The sequence below is a fragment of the Chenopodium quinoa genome, unplaced genomic scaffold (assembly GCF_001683475.1).
Source record: "Chenopodium quinoa cultivar QQ74 unplaced genomic scaffold, ASM168347v1, whole genome shotgun sequence".
Classification (NCBI taxonomy): domain Eukaryota; kingdom Viridiplantae; phylum Streptophyta; class Magnoliopsida; order Caryophyllales; family Amaranthaceae; genus Chenopodium; species Chenopodium quinoa.
Window position 1 is genome coordinate 1,863,464 of NW_018745461.1, and position 24,202 is coordinate 1,887,665.

At 42.2% G+C, this 24,202-nt stretch overlaps 2 protein-coding genes across 3 annotated transcripts; one reads left to right on the forward strand and one right to left on the reverse strand.

Annotated features, from left to right (window-relative positions):
• The first annotated feature begins 511 nt into the window (after nucleotides 1–511).
• On the forward strand, nucleotides 512–5,431 carry LOC110714788 (ABSCISIC ACID-INSENSITIVE 5-like protein 2). 2 transcript variants are annotated; one of them, XM_021893336.1, is made up of 4 exons: nucleotides 512–1,349; nucleotides 1,662–2,791; nucleotides 2,943–3,014; nucleotides 4,969–5,431. In XM_021893336.1, exons 2-4 carry the CDS (start codon nucleotides 1,925–1,927, stop codon nucleotides 5,047–5,049), a joined length of 1,020 nt encoding a protein of 339 aa, XP_021749028.1. In that variant the 5' UTR covers nucleotides 512–1,349; nucleotides 1,662–1,924; the 3' UTR covers nucleotides 5,050–5,431. The 2 variants fall into 2 exon arrangements, with proteins under 2 accessions (XP_021749028.1, XP_021749029.1); XM_021893337.1 differs by lacking the exon at nucleotides 512–1,349 and having other exon boundaries at nucleotides 1,381–2,791.
• Nucleotides 5,432–6,011: 580 nt separating this feature from the next.
• Nucleotides 6,012–23,235, reverse strand: LOC110714884 (protein argonaute 4-like). Its single transcript, XM_021893436.1, is given in 21 exon segments — nucleotides 6,012–6,786; nucleotides 6,887–6,918; nucleotides 7,017–7,111; nucleotides 7,425–7,498; nucleotides 7,585–7,696; nucleotides 7,805–7,868; nucleotides 19,629–19,697; nucleotides 19,789–19,916; nucleotides 20,018–20,149; nucleotides 20,234–20,346; nucleotides 20,438–20,606; nucleotides 20,738–20,851; nucleotides 20,929–20,988; nucleotides 21,108–21,215; nucleotides 21,308–21,424; nucleotides 21,508–21,679; nucleotides 21,765–21,862; nucleotides 21,985–22,082; nucleotides 22,177–22,310; nucleotides 22,406–22,630; nucleotides 22,730–23,235. Coding segments are annotated over 21 exon segments (2,757 nt in total). The 5' UTR covers nucleotides 23,197–23,235; the 3' UTR covers nucleotides 6,012–6,610.
• Nucleotides 23,236–24,202: the final 967 nt, after the last annotated feature.

The window sequence follows — 24,202 nt, forward strand, 5'->3', positions numbered from 1 at the left end:
ATGGTGCTGGTGTTGGTGGTGGATATGGTTGTGAGGGAGAAGAGAGAATGTGGGTTAGGGTTTTAATTAGGAATAAATTAATTTGGGTTAAAGAGTTAATATGTTGTTTATTAAAGTTAACTAAAATTTAGTAGGGGTATGGTGGTAATTTTACATAAAAAAATTTACTAAAAGAGGTAACTTTTGGTTTGTTGCACATAATGTGTATTTTCCGTTTTGGAAAATTGTTGCAGATTTTATGAAACGGAGCTTGTAGTATAGATTTACTCCCTCCGTCCCCGAAAGAACGACCCATTTGGCCTAATTTTAGTCCCAAAAAGAATGACCCATTTGCATTAAAATCCCCACCAATTTGCAATAATATTTGTGCAAAATTAGCTTCCCCATATAAAATTTTGTTTATCTATGTATTTTTATTACTTCCTCTCTCTACTTTTTTACAAACCCCGTAAATTTATCTTTTCAATATACTTGTACTTCTTTTTATTTAATTTTTTTAATACCCGCAAAATCAACCTAAATGAGTCGTTCTTTCGGGGACGGAGGTAAAGCATAATTTATGGACTTATGGTGAAATGTACATATTCGTATAATATATGGGTCCAATTCTGCTCAGAAATTATGGAGTAAAAATAAAAATGGGTCCCCAATCTCCTTTTAAAGTTATGTGCATTGTGCAGCAGCAAAACGTAACACACTTCAATTTTTTTTTTTGGTTTTTCTTTTCTTTAACAATTCCTTTGAATTTTATGATTTTAATTTGTATTTTAAGCTTTTTATTGTATAATTACAATTAATTTTTTGATTATTTTTTTCTTTGAAAATTAATTTTTTTTAAAATTCATCAGATCTGATCTTGCGGCGTTTTGCTCTGTCGAAGCCTCTGTTTCTCTCTCCTCCCTACCATCCCAACAACACTTTCACTTGACACACTAAAATCTCCTTTTGTTTTCTTCTGTTTTTTTGGGTCTTCTTTTTATTTTTGGTATTTATTTTATTACTACTACTAATTTAGGTTATAATTCTTGTTTCCACTTCCAATTTCTTAATCCCCAAATTGAAAAAAAAAAAAAAACCCTTCTCCTCTCTCTAAATTCTTCTTCTTTTAGATGAAGAAAATGTAGTGTCTTTTTCACAAATTAATGGGATTTTTCCATATTTACTTGGGTAATTTTTCTGGGTAATTTCTAATTTTGTCTGGGTAACTTTTTTCTATTTAAATATATAAAAAATTTCGTTTTTTTGCTCATTATAATGATGATCTTGTGCACTGTATAAATAAATTAGCTTCAAATGGCAGAATGTGATTCTGGTGGGATTTTCTAACGACTAATTTAATAAATTATCTGGTGGGTATCTCTCTATCTTTCTCTCTCTTAAATTATCAAGCTCTTGTTGTTGACTGTGTATTAAATGTTGATTATTTTGTTAATTAAATTAGTAGTAATAATATTAATAAATTTATACAGTACCATGATTCTATATTTGTGTTAATTTATTGATCTGGGGTTCTTCTTTTTGTGTATGGTTTCTGGGGTTTTTGGGTTTCTCCTTTTTTCCCCAAAAACTCTCATTTTTGTTGTCTTTCTTTCCCCCCTTAAACCCTAATTTTCTAGCTTTTTTAAACAATGATTCAATGTTTAATGTTGATTTCTTTACAGGGGTGCAGCTAATTTGGGTTGCATGTGTTGTTCACAAGACCTTTCTTGTTGATTCCTCAATTGTATGGTGTAGTACTTGTCATTTCTGATAGAAAGGGTTTATCTTGCATTGCCAAATACATAGGGTTTATGTTTGTGTCTGTGATTGAGATTGAGATTGCAAAGGCGAAACCGGGTTTTGGGTTTTTGTAAAGAGATATATATATATATAGATAGGTGTTGTAGATGGATATATATAAGTATCTATGAAGTGTGTGATTTGAATGGGTACTCAAACAATGGGATCTCAAGGTGGTATAGGTGATAGTTCAGTACCAAAGCCTCCAAGTTTATCTAGACAAGGTTCATTGTATAGCCTTACACTTGATGAGGTACAAAATCAGTTGGGAAATTTGGGGAAACCCTTAAGTAGTATGAATCTAGATGAGCTTCTTAGGAATGTGTGGACAGTGGAAGCTAACCAGACTGTTGGAGGAAGTAGTAGTAATGATGTTGATAGTGGTGCTCAAAATCTTAACCAGGGTGTTCCTGGGGAGGCGTCTCTTAATCGACAATCGAGTTTTAATTTGTCTCGGGATCTAAGTAAGAAGACGGTTGATGAAGTTTGGAGGGAGATTCAGCAGGTGAAGGAGAGGAATCCTGAGAGGCAAAATACACTAGGTGAGATGACATTGGAAGATTTCTTGGTTCAAGCTGGGATTGTTCTTGATGCAGCTGGTGGTAATGGTGGTGGTGGAAATGAGAATGATACTAGCAGTGCTGTTCAATGTAACTTGGGGGGTATTGATCCAAACTCTGGGCGACATTCGAATGTTCCGCAACATGCTCAGTGGATGCCTTACCAGCTACTTCCACAGCAGCAACAGCATAGTATGATGACAATGTTTATGCCAGGACACCATGTTCCTCAACCTATTGCTGTCAGTGGCGGAGCTCTCTCAGATACAGCTTACCCCGATGCTCAATTGGCTGTTACAACTACTCCTTTGATGGGAACGTTGTCCGATACACAGGCAATTGGTCGGAAGAGGCTTGCTCCGGGAGATGTGGTTGAAAAGACTGTAGAGAGGAGGCAGAAGCGAATGATTAAGAATAGAGAATCTGCTGCACGTTCTCGAGCCAGGAAACAGGTTAAATACAGATTATTGTCTCTAATTTTGCTTTGCATGTGTATAAATTTCGGTTACTGTCTTATATTTTGTTATCCAACTGGTAGAATTTTGTTTCTACTTTGTCTCTGATCCTCCATTCTCATGATAAAGTTGTGATTATGGTGGACAGGCTTATACCAACGAGTTGGAAAACAAAGTTCAACGGCTAGAAGAGGAAAACGAAAGGCTAAGGAGAATGAGGGTATGTTCTGCTACCATATTATAGTATTCATGGTTGTGAAATTCGCATTTTAAAAGGTCCTAATTTTATACTAGTGCTGCAGTTGTGCTATCTCAATCCCTTTCTATTAAAGTGAGGGAAATTCGGTCTTTTATTGGATAATCTTGTGGTAGAGTCTCCACTTTTAAAATTTGTTGCGATAGTGTATCTTTGATGTAGTACTTGATAACTCACATTAACAGTTGGTGTGTAGTCAGAAAATAATAAACATTCATTTTGTAAGGCTAGATTTTGACATCTTACTAGATGATATTTTGAGCAGTTTGCAGTTTGATTGGCAAATCACAAGCTAGTTGCATTCTTTAGGCAGTAGATGGATGAAAGCAATTATCTGGATCTAATTAGAGTGTCTAAACAACTTCAAAGGTTAGGATTCAACTATTTGAAATAACATTTTCCGACTCAGTGTTTCATATAAAGGCAGATGGGATGACTTTCCAAAAAATATATATTCAGTCTTGGCAAATTAAACCAATATTACTCCATACTTGTTCGTTGGCTGGTATGGCTTGAAAACAGTGGCTTGTTGATTTAGAAATTTTATGATTTCTTGGTTGGGGAGTTTTGGTCTGAAATGTATACTTGGTGTCTCTAACTCACTATCATTGAGATTAGCCCTTTAGGCTTTTCACCTGCATACTCTTTGGCTTCTGTGCATGGCCAACTCATAATGAAATTGTATCTGAAGTAGTCTATCAGATTTCCTTATAAGAGATGCATTTCTAGCCTCACCCTAGCCCTAATATTTCTGTAACTCCCATATCATTTTTTTTTTCTTTTCTGTTGTTTGTTTGGTTTTGGTTGGATGGACGGGAATTTACTACACAATCATACATGGTGTAAGCCGTGTGACTGAGCAGTTGAGCACAAGAGTAGTATGTTTGCAAAAATTCTGAAGAGTGCTCCTTTTATGTATAATAATGGATATAGACATCTTTATAGTTTTTCAGTTTGCTACTTACCTCAGTAAGGGTGGTTAGTTCACCCTGCATTTAGCTGGGCATGCAATGTCCTGGAGAAAGCCAGTCTCATAGCAACAAAGTTGCCCTTTGCTTGCATGTTTTTCTTTGATAAACATGGTATTGCTAATCATCAAGCTACCTTTTCCCCTTATAGCCTCTAGGCTGATTGTAGGTTCTGAAGCAGCTTTTTTCTAGTAACTCTTGGGTGAAAGTACATCCCGTGATAATATTTTTTTCTTCTTCTCTGTATCAGTTATGGCTGACTGGCTGTGCTTTCAAAGTGCTGACTAATATGTTTAATAATTGTTAACTGGTGCTGAGTGAATGCTGACTAGTATCTATAGTTCAATACCGTCTCATGTTAAATGATACTTAGTCGTTATTTCATATACTGTTTTCATCTTGCATTTTGTGACTTTTGATGACACTGTAAGGTCATGATAGAGGTGGCTAATGGGCTGGGTTTTCCCTTGCCCAAACTCCCAGACCCGGTGAAGGTCCACCTTGGATCATCAGTACATGGGTCTTGGGTCATGCCTTCTAAATCTGACCTAGCTAGCCCGGTCTATAAAGCAAATTGATAAATCTAGGCCCTCTTGAATCAGCCTGGCCAAGGCTTGTAACCTGTCTGTGAACCACATCAGTCCAAGCCTGGGTTCCATCCCTGCAGCCCAGTTGGCTATAAACTAGCTCAGGGCTGTTAGCCACTACGAGTCTTGGATTCAACTAACTTCTAGCTCAACATATCTTACTAGATGATTGTTTAATAAATGGCTTGTAACAAGTCTGTGAACTACATCAGTCCATATGTTGCTAGCTGTGTAGTTTTAAGTTGTCATCTTTATCACTATATTTGATTCATGTGAGCATGATTAATTTCAAAAACTTGTACTAAGTTGTGTTTTTCTTGACTGATCCTTCCTTTGCCCTTTATGATGATTATCTGTTGACAGGAGGTGGAGAAGGCCCTGCCAAGTGTTCCCCCTCCTCAACCCAAATACCAGCTCCGACGAACAAGCTCAGCACCTCTCTAGCGATCTGTTCATGAGCAGTTGTACGATGCAAAGCCGTGGAAAAAAGAGTGTACGACCTTATAGTGTTTAACGAGCAAAGCTAACTGTTGTCCTGGAATGTCTGCATCTTTCATGTCAGATTGTTCATCTTTGTAACTTTTCTACTTCTCCCCCCTTTCTCATAAATCTGGCAGTTCTCCTAGTCTGCAACTGCTGCTGATTTTCCTAGGTTTTTTTTTCCTCTCTTTTTTAATTCCTTTTTATTTATTTATTTATTTTTACCAGTTTCTTCTATTCCTTTGTGAGTAGCCTGTGTATGTACATTTTAAGTATCGAACGAATCTTAAGAGAGTTGCAAGAAAAGGAAAAAAGAAAATTTTAGAATGCAGCTAATGTTCACTCATAGTTGTCTCGTTTTATTGTTTGGTCGAAATTACTGCTTGAATTGCTAATTTCTGGTTCATGATTTGTATTTTCTTGTATGTGAGACGCGCCTTCCATCATTTAGATAGTTACTGGTAAATTGGCTATAAAATATGTGTACTCGGTTTGTATAAATGAAATCACATTTAAGCTGTACTTAGAAAGCTCCATTTGTTGTTTCTCCTGTACTTCCATTTATCCATGTATTCATTTTTTCTTCAGTTGAGATAGCAGAGCAGTTTATTAGGCAGTGGTGAACTGGTAATGATTTGTTTATTTTAATCGTATGACATACATTTATTAATTATTGACTAATTGTACTTAAGATTACATGACACAAAATTTACATTAGATGATTGAAAGACCATAATAAGCCAATTTATAATGATTTAACAAATTTGTTTAATATTTGTCTCCTTTTCCTCTTCCACAGTGATCTTAAGATGTCATCAAATTTTAAAAACATGTTTCTTTAAGACATTATAGTTTATATGACTACTAATTCCACGAGGGAGTAAATATGTCATAAGCAATGAAGCGTATTTGAAATAAGAAACTTGTATTTGGCAAATGATTTTGCTCACATGTAATAAACAGGAAAGTCGCAAGCAAACTTGGGGTTATCTAAAGCGAAACAAAACATTGCACATTATAGTACAGCAATGAGCTAGCTACAACAAATGCCTCCAGTCCAAAGATTAGGGCATCATAGCGATCATTTTGCAAATATGCAGGTTACCTATGCTGTTATCTTCTGCTGTTTAAGCACTTTACTATAGCCGGGACCAAGACTACTTAACCTTCATTATGTATGACTTTGTTCTAAGCAACAGTCAACAGATAGTCATGTTGAATCTATTGTATGAAGAAGCATTGTAAAAAGTCTAGCAGACTAAAAGCATCAATTACAATCAAGTCTTTTGATAGTCAAAAGATTACAAACTGCATGAACATAGTCAACTGATAATTTAGTCCAAAAGTTCTGATCAACGACGACCTATAGACCTGTGTTACCAGCCAAATCCATATGCATAATTTCGCAAAAAGCATAGAGATAGTTGTGCATTGGTTATTTGATTATCCTAAATTCCTAATATCCTACATACTTCATGGTAAACTGAGGGGCTAATGTTTCAGATCATTGTTTTAAAAGGTGTAATTAACAGAAGAACATGGAGGTGCACACTCTGTCATGCAGCTTGGGAATTTCAGGCACAGAAGGATTTCCAACAGAAGTCATGCTTCCATGACCCGATGATGTTTCTGACAGGTCTTCATACTTCAGGAACTGGGATACTTGGGTGGCTTCCAGATGAGCATATCGAATAGGTGCAGCTGTAGGAAAAAGAGAGAAACATGTTGTAAATTTGAGGTATATTTATTTTTATTTTAATGTGTTAAACGACTGTATACCAAAGTTAGCAATAAGATTTACCAATAGATATAGCAGTAGTGCTCCTCTGGTACCTGCAAGTGTTGAAATATACTCTCTAAATTAGATTCTTGAGCATATATAGCTTTCAGACACAATTTTGCCCTTAAAAAAAAGTTCAAGAGCCTCTTACACGTAGGATAGAGAGTGAATCAACTCTTGCAGCTGATCTGCTGAAAAGCCAATCTCATCCAGCAGAACATGATAGTGAGTTGGCCTGCTCGTTCCCTACATTTTAACCCGCTATATATGAGCATAGATATGAAAACATTCCAGATTTCTAGTAGCAAGATTTAACAGAAGTGATGAACTCATTAGAATATAGAATAGTCTTGCACAAATTCCTCAATTTACCTCAAGTGTTACATTGTCATTTTTCAATACTCTTGAACATGTACCAATTTCTGACACCAATGTTCAAGTTTAACATAATATGATAGTGCATGACAATGCAAATGAAAGAATCAAGATTAGGTGAGCTAATGAAAACCTAAAACTCAAAAGAAAAGAAAGAAACTTCAAAAGATTTTGTTATACTCACAATCATCCCTGCCTGTGCACACATGTAGAAATCATAGTAAAGAGGATGGCAGACTTTGCTGTCAACCACGGTACCTGCATAAAAGCAACAATTTAGGCCAATATGGACTTTCTGAATTCTTAGGGAAATCTGATTCTTTAGGTGTGCTAGATTTGCTAACCAGGTGGTACATTGTTAGGACTTCCTTGCTCGAAAAATTTGGTATGATGATTTTTCTGAGCAATGATAATGGTGAACTTAGGAGACCAACTTTCATCAAGAGCTTTGCATGCCTGCAAAATGAAGTGATTTTGCAATAATGCATATTCTTTATGTGAACATTCTCGAATAACATTCAAATCATATATGGCTATTCAGTTTAGGGAACATTTGCAACAGACCTGAAGAATCTGTTCAAACTCTATGTTGAGGACCTGCTTAAACTGTGATTCACTCACTCCATCCCTGATCGAGCGTGTCAGAAGTAAAATACTAGTCCCTGCAATGGAATCTTAAGATTGCATAAACACACCATATGTGTTTCGGGTGAAAACAATGGGACCTTGTCGAAGGTCCGATGAAGTGGAGAAGACTAGATTCGATCCAAGTAATGTTGGGCCGAAGGTTTCCTGCACAGTAAACACACGTAAACTAGCCTCGGGGGTGTTGCCGAGGAAGGCCCCTCCGATGCTAAAGTCAGTACAGTGCGTAGAAAGAGAACACTATGCAAGAGAATTAATTGCTTGAGGCTTTGCTTGAATGAATGTACAAATGTAATATTGATGACTTTTATACCTCTGCATACATGGAGAAGTTGGGCCTTAGCCCAATTGGCTTGCCTTGAGGACTGATCTTTGACTTTAGCACAATTGGAGAGATGAACCTTGACCTTGGGCTTTTAATTGGATCATTTAATGCCTAAGCCCAATTGGACTAAATTGGACCCAAACAACTTGCCCCCCAGACCCGATTTGGAAGGATGACGGGTCAGGTTTGATTTAATCAGAAAAGGAGGGAAGTGAATGATTTAATTAATCCAAAAATTTGAATTTAAACCGTAATTAAACCGTAATTAATGAGATAACAACAGTTAAGGCGGATAATTGTGGAAGTTGGACGGATAATGGGCAGTTTAATCGCAAGGTCGTGTGTTTAACGGTTACTTAGTGGGGTATTTAAGAGAAATTGAAACGCGGACTCCCCGTATTCCCATTTCTGGAGATATAATTAGAGGCGCGTCATCTCTCCTCACTTAGAGAACCCAAGAACCCGCATCAAAACTTCGCAAATTCCCCGAGCATTAAGCTTAGAAACTGAGACTCGCCACTACCAATTCGTAAATCGGCAACTTTCGCTTCTGATTAAGGTAAATTCCTTTGATTTTAGTTTATTTTTCTTCGAATTTGAACTCCTTCCCTTTTTTTTCGACTTTTTTCTTCGAAATTATCAATGGCGAGAGGAGTTAGGGGTAGAGCCCGTGCTCCAAGAAGAGCAAGGCCAATTCCCGATCCCAGGAACAGGATTGGGACCTGGAATGGACAAAGAGCAGAGTCTGACCCTGCTGAAGGGATTAGGGCGACTCCAATTTCCTCGGCTCCTCCTTAGAGAACGGAGGGGCCGAGCGCTTCTGGGCGGGACGATGAAGTTCCCGCTGTCCTTTGGGATATCCTTCCCGGGTTTTCAGAGTGGGAGGATGCCGAAGTAGCTTCGGCCATGATAAAGAACCGCCCCTACTCATGGTGGGTGGAGAATGCCGAACAGTATCAGTTTGCCGAATAAATTGAGTTACATTACGGCATCCTTGAAGCTGATGGGTATTGGTGCCGAATGCCCGTGGCATCCGATAGAATCCATCGTCCACCCCCGGGGTATGTGGGGGTGTACACAAGACAACTTCAGTATGGGCTGAGGTTCCCTTTGGACGTATTCGTCCGAGACTTGCTGATCCATTACAATATTTCCCTATGTCAGCTAACTCCTACTAGCATCCGAAGGGTGATGACATACTTATGGGTCTGCAAGTTCTTCAGGTATGTGCCGAACCTGCACTGCTTCAAAAAGCTTCATCGGCTAGTGCCAAATATTCAAAGTGGGCACGGAAGTCATGGTTCTGGGTGGTACCGGATTGAGTCTCGGCCCCAGTACCTAACCATGTGGCCGAACGACTCTTCAGACAAGGACTGGAGAGGTCAATGGATTTGGGTTAGGGCACCCACGGACCCGGGCCACCCTTGCGTCTTCAGCGCTCCCCGGTACCTTGCTGAGCCTGATCCCGACATGGGAAGTTTAGGTCCCCCCGCAGATAACGACCCAGATCCAAACCTTAATCAACAGAATATCTTCGGCAAGCTGCCGAACCGGGGGGGCAGCGGCTGAATGCAGCATATCCCGGAGACTTGGCTCCCCGATACGCATTATGTTTTCCAAGAGAACATGCTAGCAGCTGTCGGCCTCAGCCGAAAGTTTAAGGATGGTAAGCTTCTTCGGCTGGGGCCGAGGCTTTTTAATTATCTCTTTTTCTCTTCTCACTTCGCTTTTTTATGCTGTGCCAACCTAACTGAACTGACCTTTCCCCTTTTCTTTTTTCAGAGCGGGACGAGACCAACGTCGGCATTAACTACGCTCGTCTTGGCGTCAACCGAGAACGAGTTGTAACTGATCGGGCCCCCTCTATCACTGAACCGCGGCATAGAGAAGTTCATCTAGACTCTTCCCACTTCCAAATTGAGGCTGTTGCTCTGTATCAAAGGCAGAAGCCTTGGTGGAAGAAGAGAGATCCCTGGTTTCAGCTGCTGGACGAAGAAGCTGAAGCTGCCCGTACGGCCGAAGAGGTTGCACGGGTTATTGAAGCTTGTGAAGGAGGAGAAGGGTCCTCCAGGGCTGCTGAAGAAGAAGCTGCAGCTAGGGCAGCTGAAGAAGACGAGGCTTTGCTGAAGACCTCGGTGAGCTTTCAGACTTAATTTTGTCTGTTTCTGTTTGTTGTTTTGTTTTTACTCACATTCTTCCTCCCCCCTGTCTTTTACAGTCTGAAGAGAGTAATAGACACAGAGAAGGGAAAGCCCCTATTCGTCCCGAAGACCAGATACAAGAAGAGTCCTCAGACTCAGACATGGACGAGCAGCCGCTTCAGAAAAGGCGCCGAAGAATGGCCATCATCGGCCCCCGTGACTTTCAGCGGAGGCCGATGACCATCGGCGTCGAAATAAGGGAACCCGAGGAAGGCAATGGATCGCCGAGGGTTCCCCGACCACCACCTCAATCACCTCCAAAGACCCCTCTACCACCTCCCGAGATGGAGGTGGATCAGAAAACTCCCGAACCTAAGGGAGGGGTCCAAGAAGAAGTTCAAGAGAGTGCTGCTGAGCACAAGAATGAGGATGCCGTGATGTCCAGTGCTGAGGGTTTCACGACAGACATTGCAAGAGAGGTTGAGGCCTTCGTCCTCACCCCTGAAGAAGAAGAGGTCATAATAATTGACTCTTCTGAGAAGGAGGATGCTGAGCCATCCAAAGTTAAAGAAGCTCCGTCGTCATCCTTTCCTTCCTTCCAGACTCTACAATCTGGAGAAATGAGTTTCTCGGCCCCCCGAATTCCAATCCCAGATCACATCTGGGACCTCATATGGGGTCAGAACCGAGAAGGTGCTGCAGCCTACTTCGGCGATTTTGCTGGCACGTCCGAAGTAGATAGGGCAAGAATCTGGTCGCTGAAGGCCACTGCTGGGATGGGCGAATCCAGCATATCAGTTCCTGACCCAGCCAGGTCTAACCAACTGCTGATGATGCAGGTGATTTTCCTTGCCTTTATCTCCTCTAAAATTCAGCTCTATTTTTTATTTTAACTTGTGCTCCTGTTTTCAGTTCGTGCACAATCAGACTCTCACTGTAGAGCTGATAGATACCCTACAAGATAGGGTAGACGCTGCCGAGCACGACAAAAAGGTAGCCGAAGGAGTTAAAGCTTGCTAAGCTGAAGCAAGCAGCAGCTGAAGAGAAGCAGCAGAAGGGTGAAGAATATGAGAAAAAAGCTGCTGAAGCCTTCAAAACCTTCTGCGATGCTATGGAGAAGGAAGTTTTTCCCCCACTGATGGAAGGGGAAAAATTCCTCCAAGAGCACATGGGAGTGGACATCTCCAAATTCAAGGCTACCATTGAGAGCCGAATCCAGGAAGGAGCTGCTGCACAAGCTGAAGTGCAGCAACGGCTAGAAGCTCTTGAAGCCAGCAGAATGGCTGCTGAAGAGATGCTCCAAGCCAAGGATGTCCAACTCTCAGAGGCTGCTGCTGCTGCTGAAGCTCAGAGAGCTAAGCTCCAAGAAGCTGAGGATCAGCTGATGGCCAAAAAGGAAGAAGTGGCCCAGGCCCAGACAGAGGCTTCCCAAGTTCAGCAGCAGCTGAATGAGCTAAAAGGTTCCTCCTTCAAGCTCGCCGATGAGCTGAAGAAATCCAAGGAAGACTTGGAGGAGACCCAGAAGAAGTTGGCTGATGCTGAGGCTCTACTCAAAGTCCGTGTCTATACCCAGGAAGAATATGAAATGGGTTTCAGAAACGGGTTCAGAGTGTGCCGAAGAGTCTGCCTTCATGCTGAGCCGAAGTTGGACTGGTCCAAATGTGCTGAATGGGTCCAGGATCCCGAAGACCCTCATATGAAGTATGCAACTCCAGTCGAAGCTGAAATCCTTAAGGCTGAGGAAGCCGAAGAAGAAGCTGAGAGAATGGAGTTGGAGGCTGAACAGAGGGAAAGGGAGGCTCGACAGAGTGCAAAGCCTGCTTCTTCTGCTGCTGGGGCTGAGACCACCATGGGGCCCAACAATGCTGACCAGTCTGATCCTCGGGCTAAAGCATAGGAACTCGGGCAGTCGTCTTCAGAATCTTGCAGTTCATCATGCGCTCAACTTTAGACTTGCCGCTTTCTGAATTTTTGCCTTGTTTGTTTTTTGCTTCAGCTTGCCTTGTCGTACAAAACAGTTTATTTTTTTTGCTTCTGTACGTATTTCGGCAGCTGTTATTTTCCGCTTGTGGGCGGCTGCCGATATAGTTTCTTAACTTATTTGAACTTGTAGCTCAATTTCTGAGCATAAATTATTAATTTGATGTTCTTTTCTTCAGCTGCTTTGTTTTTGAGTGCTTTACTGTTTCTTCAATTCTGCTGAACATAAACTTGCACTGGTAGTGCTTCTTGCCCCCCCAGAAATTGAAGTATGGCTTCAGCTGAATAAACAATTTCTTTATTTCTTAAAAATGGGTATTCGAAACACAGGGCCAACTGAAGGCAATGCTTCGGATAATGGCTTTCTGGGATAGGCAATATCGCAGAATTGTCCATGGACTCATGCCTTTGGAGAACAAATCTTACTGAAACTTGACTTCAGCTGAAAGACTAGAGTTCTTTAAAAAGACGAGTTTGCCAGCAATCAGAAACCCAGTTACCCGAAGACGAAGGTTTCAGACGAGGCTGAATAAACAATTTCCAACAGTTGCTGTTATCCTTGATTTTCTGTCTATCATTGAAAAATGGATATCCGAAACACAGGGCCAACTGAAGGCAATGTTTCGGATAATGGCTTTCTGGGATACAAGGCTCAGTTAAGGCAATATCCCAGAATTGTCCATGGACTCATGTCTTTGGAGAACAAGTCTTACTAAAGTTTGACTTCAGCTGAAAGACCAGTGTTCTTTAAAAAGACGAGTTTTGTCAGCAATCTGAAACCCAGTTACCCGAAGGCGAAGGTTTCAGACGAGGCTGAATAAAAAACCCTTAAAGAGTAGATAGAACCGAGAAAACTTTGAAAGGATAAAAAGTTGCAAATATTTATATAAATGGCGGCTCCAAGGCCTTTCATTAGTTCAAAATGTACTTACAAAGATTGTTCTGCCCCGAAGGGTTTACACATGATATTTTTTCAGTACATCAGCGTTCCAGTGATTTTTCAACTCAGTTCCATCCAACTACCGAAGTCGGTATGTCCCTGGCTGAAGCTCATCACAGATTTCATAAGGCCCTTCCCATGCAGCTGAGAGTTTCCCATGGATTCGGCCTTTCTGAACTGCAGCAGCATTCCGAAGGACAAGGTCTCCAATTTTAAGAGGCCTTGCATGGACCCTTCGGTTATAAAATTTGCTGATTCTCTGCTTATAAGCGGCCATTCTGTCTCAGGCTGAGTCTCTTACTTCGTCGAGGAAATCGAGAGATTCCCTCATCAGTCGCTCATTCTCAGCCGAGAAGTGGTGCACTCGTAGGCTCTCAGAGCCAATTTCCACTGGAAGAACGGCTTCGGCACCATACACCAGTTCAAAAGGTGAATAGCCCGTTGCCTCTTTTTCAGTTGTCCAAGGGACCAAAGGGTTCCAGGGAGCTCTTCCAGCCACTTGGACTTTTGATCTTCCACCCTCTTCTTGAGGGCATTTAGGATCTGTTTATTTGCAGCTTCGGCTTGTCCGTTACTTTGCGGGTGGCATACCGCTGAATATGCCACTTTGATGCCGAACTGATCTGTATACCGCTTCAATGGTAAGTTATCAAATTGCCTCCCATGATCGAAGACAAATACTCTCGGGATGCCAAAACGAGTGATGATATTCTGCCAGATAAATTTTCTGACAGTTTGCTCTGTAATGTTCGAGGCTGCTTCGGCCTCGATCCATTTACTGAAGTAGTCAACACCAATTATCAGCCATTTTTTCTGGTACACAACCTCTGGAAATGGTCCTAGTATATCCAGTCCCCATTGGGCAAACGGGAGTGGATTAAGGATCGGCTGAAGATCCCTTGCTGGCTGGTGGATAACTGGAGCGTATTTTTGACATTTTTCGCATTTCCGGACCAGCTCCTTAGCATCTGCGATCATGGTGGGCCAGTAATATCCAGCCCTCAATGCCTTGTGGGCTAAGGTCCTTCCCCCGATGTGGTTCCCACAGATGCCGAGGTGAATCTCCTGTAGGATATAATCTGCATCTGTTGGTCCCACGCATTTCAGCAATGGGGCTGAGAAGGACTTTTTCAGAAGTTCCCCCCTGAAGACAATGAACCTTGAGCTGGTTCTCTTCATCTTGGAGGCCAAAGCTTTATCTTCGGGAGTTTCTCCCCGAAGCTTGAAAGCTAGGATGGGGTCCATCCAACTAGGCTCAGGGTCAGCGCAGCACCATTCAGGTGCTTTGTCGACACTTCTCTCTCGACGCACTTCTACATATACAGATCTGTTCAGCTCGGTAAGAGTTGAACTGGCAAGTTTGGAGAGTGCATCGGCTTGAGTATTCTGACCCCTTGGGATCAGCTGAACCTCAAAAGTTTTCAGCTCTGCAATGACTGACTTGGTCTTGGCAAGATAAGCTATCATGGAGGGCTCTTTGGCCTCGTAGCTGCCGCTAATCTGATATGGAACTAGCTGAGAGTCTGTTTTCAGGCAGACATGATCGGCTTCCAGGGAGATGCACAATTCTAGGCCGGCGATTGCTGCCTCATATTCGGCTTCGTTGTTCGAGGCCTTAAAAGATAATTTTAGTGCATACTCAAAGGATTTGCCTTCGGGAGAAGTTATCACTACTGCCCCCGAACCGTTTTCGGTGGAAGATCCATCCGTAAACACGGTCCAGACTTTCTTTTCATTGTCTAGCGCTTCTTGGTATGAGCATTCGGCCAAGAAATCCGCTAGAGCTTGAGCCTTAATGGCAGCCCTCGGACGGTAGCTGATGCTGAATTCGGTGAGCTCAAAAGCCCACTTGGCTAGCCTACCAGATTTTTCAACCTTGCCGAGAACTTTTTCCAACGGCTGATCAGTTAAGACCACTATCTGATGGCAATCAAAATAGGGCCTCAGCTTCCGAGCAGCTACTACTACCGCGAAAGCGACTTTCTCGAGTAGAGGGTAGCGAGTCTCGGCATCCGTCAGTGTATGACTGACAAAGTAGATCGGTTGCTGACTTTTACTTTCTTTCTTCAGCAGTACTGCACTGATGGTGGCTGGGCTAACGGCCACATACAGGTACAAAGTTTCTCCTTCTGCTGGGCTAGCCAGCGTTGGGAGTTGAGCCAGATGCTTCCGAAGCTGTTTAAAGGCGTCTTTTTGCTCTTCCTCCCAAACGAGCTCTTTTGTTTTCGGGAGTTTCAGGGCTTTGAAGAAAGGTAACCCCTTATCCGAAGCTCTGGAAATGAACCTCGAGAGGGCTGCCATTCTTCTGGTGAGCCGCTGAACATCCCGCTTTGTTTTCGGCTCAGGAAGGTCGAGCGCTGCTTTGACTTTGGAGGGATTGGCATCAATCCCCCTTTTGCTGACTATGAACCCAAGGAATTTCCCTGACTTCACGCCGAAGACACACTTCTTCGGATTCAGCTTCATTTGATGCTTTCTTAAGGTGGCGAAAGTTTCAGCCAGGTCCTTAACATGGTCCTCAGGTTTTTTGCTTTTGACGATCGAATCGTCGACATAGACTTCCATGTTTCGGCCCTTTTGATCGGCAAAAACTTGATCCACCAGCCTTTGATAGGTTGTCCCCGCATTTTTCAATCCGAAGGGCATCATTTTGTAATTGTACACCCCAGCGTTCGTGACGAATGCTGTCTTTGCTCGATCGTCGGGGTGCATGAAGATCTGATGATACCCCGAGAATGCGTCCATGAAACTAAGCAAGGCATGGCCACTTGTTGAATCGACTAGCTGATCGATCCTCGGCAAGGGATAGAAATCCTTTGGACAAGCCTTATTTAGGTCCGTGAAGTCAACGCACATCCTCCAGATACCATTGGCCTTCTGAACCATCACCACATTTGCCAGCCATTCTGGATATTGGCAAGGCTCGATGAAGCCTGCCTCCAGCAATTTTTTGACCTCGGCTGCGATGTCTCGGTTCTTATTAGCGGAGTAATTCCGCTTCTTTTGCTTAATTGGTCGACACGTTGGGTCAACAATAAGCTTATGGGAGATGAGGTCTGGACTTATCCCGGGCATATCAGCTGCCGAGAAAGCAAACACATCTCTGTTGTCCCGAAGGAGCTGAATAAGTTCACAACGGGTGTTCGGATCAAGGTCCATCCCGATTGTTACACATTTCTCTACGTCTCTTTCGGCCAACTCAACTGTTTCAGTCTGTTGGTCCATGTCCATTGCTGATGGACTGGACTCTTCATAATCTGGCCTGCTGCCTATGTCAGCAGGTGTCCTAGTCTTTTTGTTCTTCGGCTGGCTCTCTGAGTCTTGCTGTTCAGCTGAAGAGCTAGCCTTTTCCCTTTCGGACCCTTTACCTCTGGGTACAGATCCTTGGGCCGAAGCACTTAGGCCTTTCGGCTTTTTTGTGCTTGACTCTCTTTCTTTTTCTTTCTCCTCCTCATCCTTGTCGTCATCTGGGCGACTACTGTATGGCTTGAGGTAGCTGCACCTTCGGGCGTCCTTTTGGTTGCCCTGTATCCTTTCGGGGAAGCCAGCGTCTGAGACGTAAATCATCAGTTGATGATAAGTTGAGACGACCCCTTGGATCTCATGAATTATGGGTCTCCCCAAAATCACGTTGTACACTGAAGGAGCGTCAATGACCAAAAATTCAATCATGACGTTCCTGGCTGCCTCATCGCAGCCGATGGTGATAGGAAGTGTCACCTTCCCATCTGGATAAGTTGAAGCCCCGTTGAACCCGGGTACCGGGTAGGGTACCGGCGTAAGGTGCTTGGGCTTCAACTTGATTTGATTGTAGGCCTTTCGGAACAGAATGTTTGCTCCGCTGCCACCATCAACAAGGACCTTACTGACGTCGTGGTTGGCCACCGTGGCGATGATCACCAACGGATCCTCGTGAGGGAACGTTATCCCCCGGCAGTCGGCGGTTGTGAACGTCATGTTCGGCACCGGCGATTGGGGAGACTGAATGTCAGCGTTGTTCACCTGGTGAGTCAAAGCCCTAAGGTGTCGCTTGTGCTCCCTCCGAGAGCATATTCCTCCGGCTTTTTACTGTTCTTCCGGGGGAAGTCGAGGTCTTGCCGAGAGTCCTTTGCTGACTTCTCGGACTCTTTTTTCTCGCGGTGATCCGCGATGTATTTTTTCAAGTATCCCTTCCGGACCATGTCCTCTATCTGGTCCTTCAGTTGGATACACTCCTCAGTGTTGTGTCCCGGAGATTCGTGGAACTCGCACCACTGATTTTTTTTTTCGCTGATACCACTCTGGGAGTGGTCTCGGCTTTCGGTAACTCTGCTCCTCCATCGTCACGCTGTAAATTTTGGCGCGTGGAAGAGAGAGCGGAGTGTAGGACTCGTATCTGCCTGTGTATGAGGCAGATTTTTCCTTCTTTGGGTCGCTGGCCGAAGATTGCTCCGAGGCCTTTGACTTTCCCTTTGCCTTATGGCCTTGGCCTTCAGACAAGGGTATTTGTCTTTATTTCCCTCCCCCGAATTGAGGTTGGGTTTTCGCTTTGTTCCATTCTTCGGCTCGGATGAACTTATCCGAGGCATTCAGAGCTTCCTCCAAGGTCTGCGGGGTATGCATGACCATGAAGTCTAGGAACTTCCCGGGCTGAAGGCCATTCTGCATTGCAAAAACGGCTAGCCCCTGGTCCAGCTGAGAGACGCTGGATGACTCGTTACTGAAACGGGTCAGATAGTCTCGGAGGCTTTCGGTTTCCCCCTGTTGCAGACTCATGAGTTCTGCAGTAGTCTTCTCTCGGCGGTTTGCCGTGGAAAACTTGCTCCTAAACTTGGAGGACAGATCATCCCACCCTGTTATGGAGCCTTGCTTTACTCCCTTGGAGATCCACGCTTGCGCGACCCCCTTGAGAGTGGTTGGGAAATATTTGCACCAAGTCGCTTCGGATCTGGGGCAAAGATGCATATGAGTCTCATACGAGGCCACGTGGTCCTTCGGATCCGAGGTCCCGTCATATGTGATGTGCGACGGTATTTTAACCGTGGGCACGTGCTCTTCCAGTATCCATTGCTCGAATGGCGAACTGGCGGGTAGCATAACGACCTTGCCCTTGTTCCTAGCCGAAGGGACCGCGCTCCGCCCTCTTAGAGAGGTAGGAGCGGTTTTCGTCCCTGGCTGGGAAGTTTGGGCCTCGGCCGCAGGGAACGAGAGGCGACTGAGCACGCTCGGTTCCTTACTGCCGAGTCGGTCGAGAACACTTCGGCGAACAGTCTCAGGTTCTTGGCGAGCAGATTCTGGCCGAGAAGCTGAGCTGCTGCTCTTATGCGTTTCCTGTCGGGAGGTCGAGGATCCTCTGAAGAATTGAGGGTTCTTTTTCCTCTCTTTTTCAGTTTTCCAGGTATCCTCTTCCCACTCTTCCAATTCCCGGAAGGAAGGAAGTTTCCCACCATCATGGTCTAGCTTCCTCCGCTGATGCCGGGTATGCGGAGGAGTTCGATCACGAGGTGGCGGCATATTTTGTGCCCTCATTGCCTCCATGAGCACTGCCAGCGCTCTTGCCACCTCCTCCGAGCTGGGCCCCGTCAAAGTGTCCTCGGCTGAGTATGGGAATGAGAGCGGACGGTCGATGGTTGGCTTTGGGGCACTGAATGTGTCCTATGATCGGACTGACCCCTGCTAGACCGAGAGTGACTCGGCCTATGATGAGAGTTATGAATTACGGGAGAAAGGGAATCCTCCCTGTATGATCCTCCCCCCGAGCTGGCACCCTTGGGAGAGTTCCGGTCCGGCGAGGGTGATGGTGTAGGGGTTTTAGGCTTTTCGCCTGCTCCTTGACGGAGGTCTTTGCTCTTGCGGTTCTTAGCCATTGCTACTAAGATAATTGCAAGATGATCTTGGTTAGAAATTTGACTTAAAGATTTTTGAAAGTCTTCCCCACAGACGGCGCCAAATTGTTTCGGGTGAAAACAATGGGACCTTGTCGAAGGTCCGATGAAGTGGAGAAGACTAGATTCGATCCAAGTAATGTTGGGCCGAAGGTTTCCTGCACAGTAAACACACGTAAACTAGCCTCGGGGGTGTTGCCGAGGAAGGCCCCTCCGATGCTAAAGTCAGTACAGTGTTTAGAAAGAGAACACTATGCAAGAGAATTAATTGCTTGAGACTTTACTTGAATGAATGTACAAATGTAATATTGATGGCTTTTATACCTCTGCATACATGGAGAAATTGGGCCTTAGCCCAATTGACTTGCCTTGAGGACTGATATTTGACTTTAGCACATTTGGAGAGATGAACCTTGACCTTGGGCTTTTAATTGGATCATTTAATGCCTAAGCCCAATTGGACTAAATTGGACCCAAACAATATGTATCATACCTAAATATTATGACTTGTGATGGCTTAACTGGGCGGTCTGAACTCGAGTAGTATTCCTCCAGAAGTTCTCTATCAAAAAAGCAAATAAATATCATGCACATCTAATATTTAGTTAGTAAAGTAAAATGATGTTTGATGGATATAAAGTCCGGAAAAAAACCTGATAATGCCTCCGTCTTTTCCTCCAGGCAAAGGCTTGTACAATGAATCGATCATTTCAACCTTTGGGGACTGAGAACGGACAGATGCTCTGTACTTATATATTGATGTGGGTCTAGAACTCACAACCTGTAAATATTTGAATAATTATCCATTTTAGCAGCAATTAGTTAAACAAGCAGTGAAAGGAGGGAGCCGAGGAGGCAAAGGAATTTTAGTGTGTTACTAACAGCAGCAATAGATGGAACTCCAGACTGTCCAGGAGAGCCATGAGAAACATCCATTCCGAGGATTATCATAGGCTTATCAATGAGCACAGGAATGTTGCGTTCAACTGCAAGCCGATGATTCAATCCGCCAAGCTGAAGGAAGTCAGAGATAATTAGATATTAACCAATAGTAGTATGAAATCTAAAAGTAAAAGCAATGAAAGAAGCATGTATTACTTTGGCATTAATCTTAAGCAGAAGATTGGTGAGGTACTGCTCATTCACTCGTTGAGGTGCCAAGCATTGACTAACAACTCCAAGTTCAACAAGGGCTTTCTTTTTCCAAGGGCCTGTAGAGAAGGTGTGATCAATCAACTTCGAACATAAAATACAGAAATGATGTGCATACATTATCAAATGTAATGATGATGAGTTTCTGACCATATATTTCAGAATTTTTCCTGTCAGCAAAGACACACAGAATAATAGTAGAAGGACCAGGTAGTCGTGACTTCACTTGACTAGCCATTTTGTCCACTCGAACAGGAGGGGGTGCTCGTCTATACTGTGGATCTTCCTCAAAAGTACACATTGGGGAATCAGTGAACTCCTGAATAGAAAGAAATCAAAAAAAAAAGAAAAGACAAGAAGTTACAGACATTATTAGCTGAATATACTACTATTCTGAAAGATGTGCAGGACAATAGGCACACACAAAGTGTATGATTTTGTTGGACTTACAATGTCCTTCATTCTCCCAAACTTCACTAGGTCTCTGCAAAGGTTGCGTATGTCACAGCGTGCAGAGAAGTTCACCACCACCCAGTTTTTTATTTTAACGGGATCTGAAAATCTCTGTAAAACAAACAGAACAAACATTAAAAAGGTGGGAAGAAAGAGACCTGAACTGAGGGACAGAAAATGTGAGCTACCTTGCGGTTTACATTCCAACGTCCATTTCTTGGAAAATCTTCCCCATCACCAAATTTCAGCTGCAACAATAACGAAAATGGCAAAATGCAAGAGATTATTGTAGAGAGGTTAATAAAAACTACACAAGTCCCTTTGTTTTTTCCCAGGAGGAGAGGATTAGGCAATGATACATTAATACCTTGGGAGCTGCCAAAACACGGCCTTCAACTTGCATAAACTCGTTGTTGATTGTGATGCCACAGGTACGTAGGAGTGGCTCAGCAGCATAATTACTCCTCCTCATTGCCTAGCAAGAAGCCAAGACGCGAACATAAGTAAAATGTGGCAAAAGATATGAGAATGTGGTAAAGAATTAAAGACAAAGATTGCAAGGCATACATCTGTGAGAGTCCTTATTTTATCTTGTGGCTTCTGCCTTGATTTTTCTACCAATGAAGATCGCTGCTGGACAGTAAGTGCTTTAGTGTACCTTTGTAGCGGAAGCAATGAACATAGCTGCACAAAAATGTACAAAACAGTTCAAGTAAGATAGAGTAATATGGATAACACAGCAAAAAAATATGGTACAAGTTTATCACCTCGACTGGTATGTAAGTCGGCCTTTTTGGTTTACCCACATTAACACAAGGAAAGTCTCCTGAGTACCGAAGCTTTATGTTTCGTTGTTGTGCAAAATATTCATAAACTGTCAGTTCAATTTCCTCAAAATTTTCTCCTCCTCTTTCAGCTGATCTCCTCCTTAGTGTGAACCTTCAGACGACGTTCAACAGAACACTGATTAAATTTGAAAGAACATCATATAGCAAAGAATAGAGCTAGCATGGATAACTCTTACTTCTGTCTTTTGCAAATTTCTTCACTCAATCCACAGATTTTCCACTCAATATTGGCAGGTTCTACTCTTATCCTCAGATTTTTCAGAGTGCGCTTAGCCTATACAAGGCACCATGACAAGTATCACTTATCAGAAAGTCAGAACCCCTCAAATGAAAACATAGTCCCTATACACTATACAGTATGAACTAGTGTAGAAGCACTCGTAGTTCCATTCTTACCTTCACCCAATCAAGCTGGTATGGATCTTGTACATTCTGGTTGGCTAGGAGAAAATCTATCAGTGGTCCAGGCTGAACAATTGTAGTAAGCGTCCCATCTGCTCTCAAGGTCACAACAAAGGAAGAACTAAGGGTGAGTGTTGTTCCAAATATCAATGTGCGTTATAAAACCATACATATGAAAACACTTACCCATGTTCAAAGACAGTCCACTTTGAGTGGCTCGAAAACTTGAATGATGTCCCCTGCAACCAAGGACACCCCCTCCAAGGACATCAGAGTTCCTATCATCACGAAAGAATGATTGTCTCACCAATAGGCACCCCCTATATAAAATATAAAGAGAACATCAGTAAATTAATACATACAAGATTAGACAAAAATATGAAAACAGAACAAGGAGTAAGAAATTTGAATTTACTGATTTGCAGCATGTTGCCTCAGTACTATGTCCAGGACCCGGACAGCATCAAGGAAGTCCTCAGATTCTATACCACGGAGAGCATCACTTATTGCCTTGATTGGAATTCTGGTTGCATAACTGATCTCCACCTTAAAAGTCTTGCTTTGAGACACGCGCTTTCTTCTCTTTTTATCACTCTCATTAGGACTTCCATTGCCTCCCGGGCTGCTCTTACCATCCGTCCTACAATATAATGATGTTTTATAGTACTAATGTAAGCACTGTATCAAAGTAATAAGCTCTCAAGCAGTTTGATTACTTTAGAAAGGCATCAATAATTACCTTTCAGATGAGACCTTGTCGAGCAGTACAGTAAACTCCAACTTTTTTCTTGGGAGGGAACCGACAGTAAACAAGGTCTTCTCACCATCATAGGCGAATTCCTTGCCACCCATCTCAGAGCTATATGTTTCTTTGATCTTGTCCATTACTTTTCTTCCTACACCCTTCATTTCGACTGGTTTTCCATCTTCATAGTAGAGGGCAACCTGGAGGATAGAGTAGAGATAACATAATACATGAAAAGTTTCAAATGTTGCAATTTTCGCAACAACATTATTATACAACATGGTCACTATATGTTAAGAAATTATTTAGATGAAACATACAGAGTAATGGAAGAAGAAGCCTTCAGTATTGGCAATCTTGACATTGAAGTGATTGGTTAATAGTCGAATTTTTTGTCCTTTTGATCCACAGCCAGGCCTCGCCATAGAAACTCGTACCTGCTTTTGTTCAGGAGCATCCATTTCCTACCACACACAATCTAACAAACACCATAAATGTTCTATACTTCACAAAATCAAGAAAACATTTCTTATAACTATTACATTACCGCGAACAACAAGCAAAGAATTGTACTTCCATACATACACACACCAAAGATGGACTAGCAGTAATTCTACTTACCAATCAATGTGTGCTTTGGAAGTCCTAAGAGCCATTTTGATTCGTGTTAAAACGTTCAAAACCACATTTGAGATAGGTAAGATCTAAAACTTTTGCTAGAAGTAGTTCCATCACACAATAAACATGTATCATTTCCAAGAGGTAAAATAACATAATCATCATAAGATACAATCCCTTAGGATCAAATTAAGGTATATATGAAAAGATCGAAATTTTTTTATTTATTTATTTTCTTCATGTAAAATAAAGTGAAATACACAAGCATCATACAAAAACACAACAATCCTTAACCAATAACCATAATCACTTTCATTTATCTGCCACAATGAAGGTAAGTCATACAAAAAATTCTCTTCATACTAGTAACTCACTAGTCACTAATAAAACTTTTTTTAAAATTTTTTACTACTAAAGGACTATTCTTTCCTTTAAAAAACCTCTTTGGAAGCTTTCAACACATTTATATACTCTTATAATTTCTCAAACTACCTCAAAAAATATTTCCTTTTACAATCTAGTGTTAATGTGTTATTATCAATATCTTGTACATTTGCAAATGTACACTTAAGTTACCGAGAAAAGAAGATAAAACCTCTTTTTTTTTTTTAGAATGAATGCCTTTTTTTTTTGTTAGAGAAACCTCAAAATAATTTAGAGCATTAAGAAATAATTACTCATGTCATGTGAAAGAATGCCTAAAAAAAATACCCTGTATCGAAATAGAAAGAAATTTTTAAAGTTTTGTTCAAATTACTATTAAAAAAAATTAAAGTTACCATCTTTATCAAAATATAGAGAAAATTTAACCATCTTAAAAAGCAAAATGAAAGATTACCCATAATAATT

Bases quoted from the DNA above. Each gene is read 5' to 3' on its own strand.
- LOC110714788 (XM_021893336.1), top strand. From the start codon at position 1,925: ATGGGTACTCAAACAATGGGATCTCAAGGTGGTATAGGTGATAGTTCA. The intron at 2,792-2,942 runs GTTAAATACAGA...TATGGTGGACAG, and splicing joins GTTCTCGAGCCAGGAAACAG to GCTTATACCAACGAGTTGGA. The intron at 3,015-4,968 runs GTATGTTCTGCT...ATCTGTTGACAG, and splicing joins AAAGGCTAAGGAGAATGAGG to GAGGTGGAGAAGGCCCTGCC.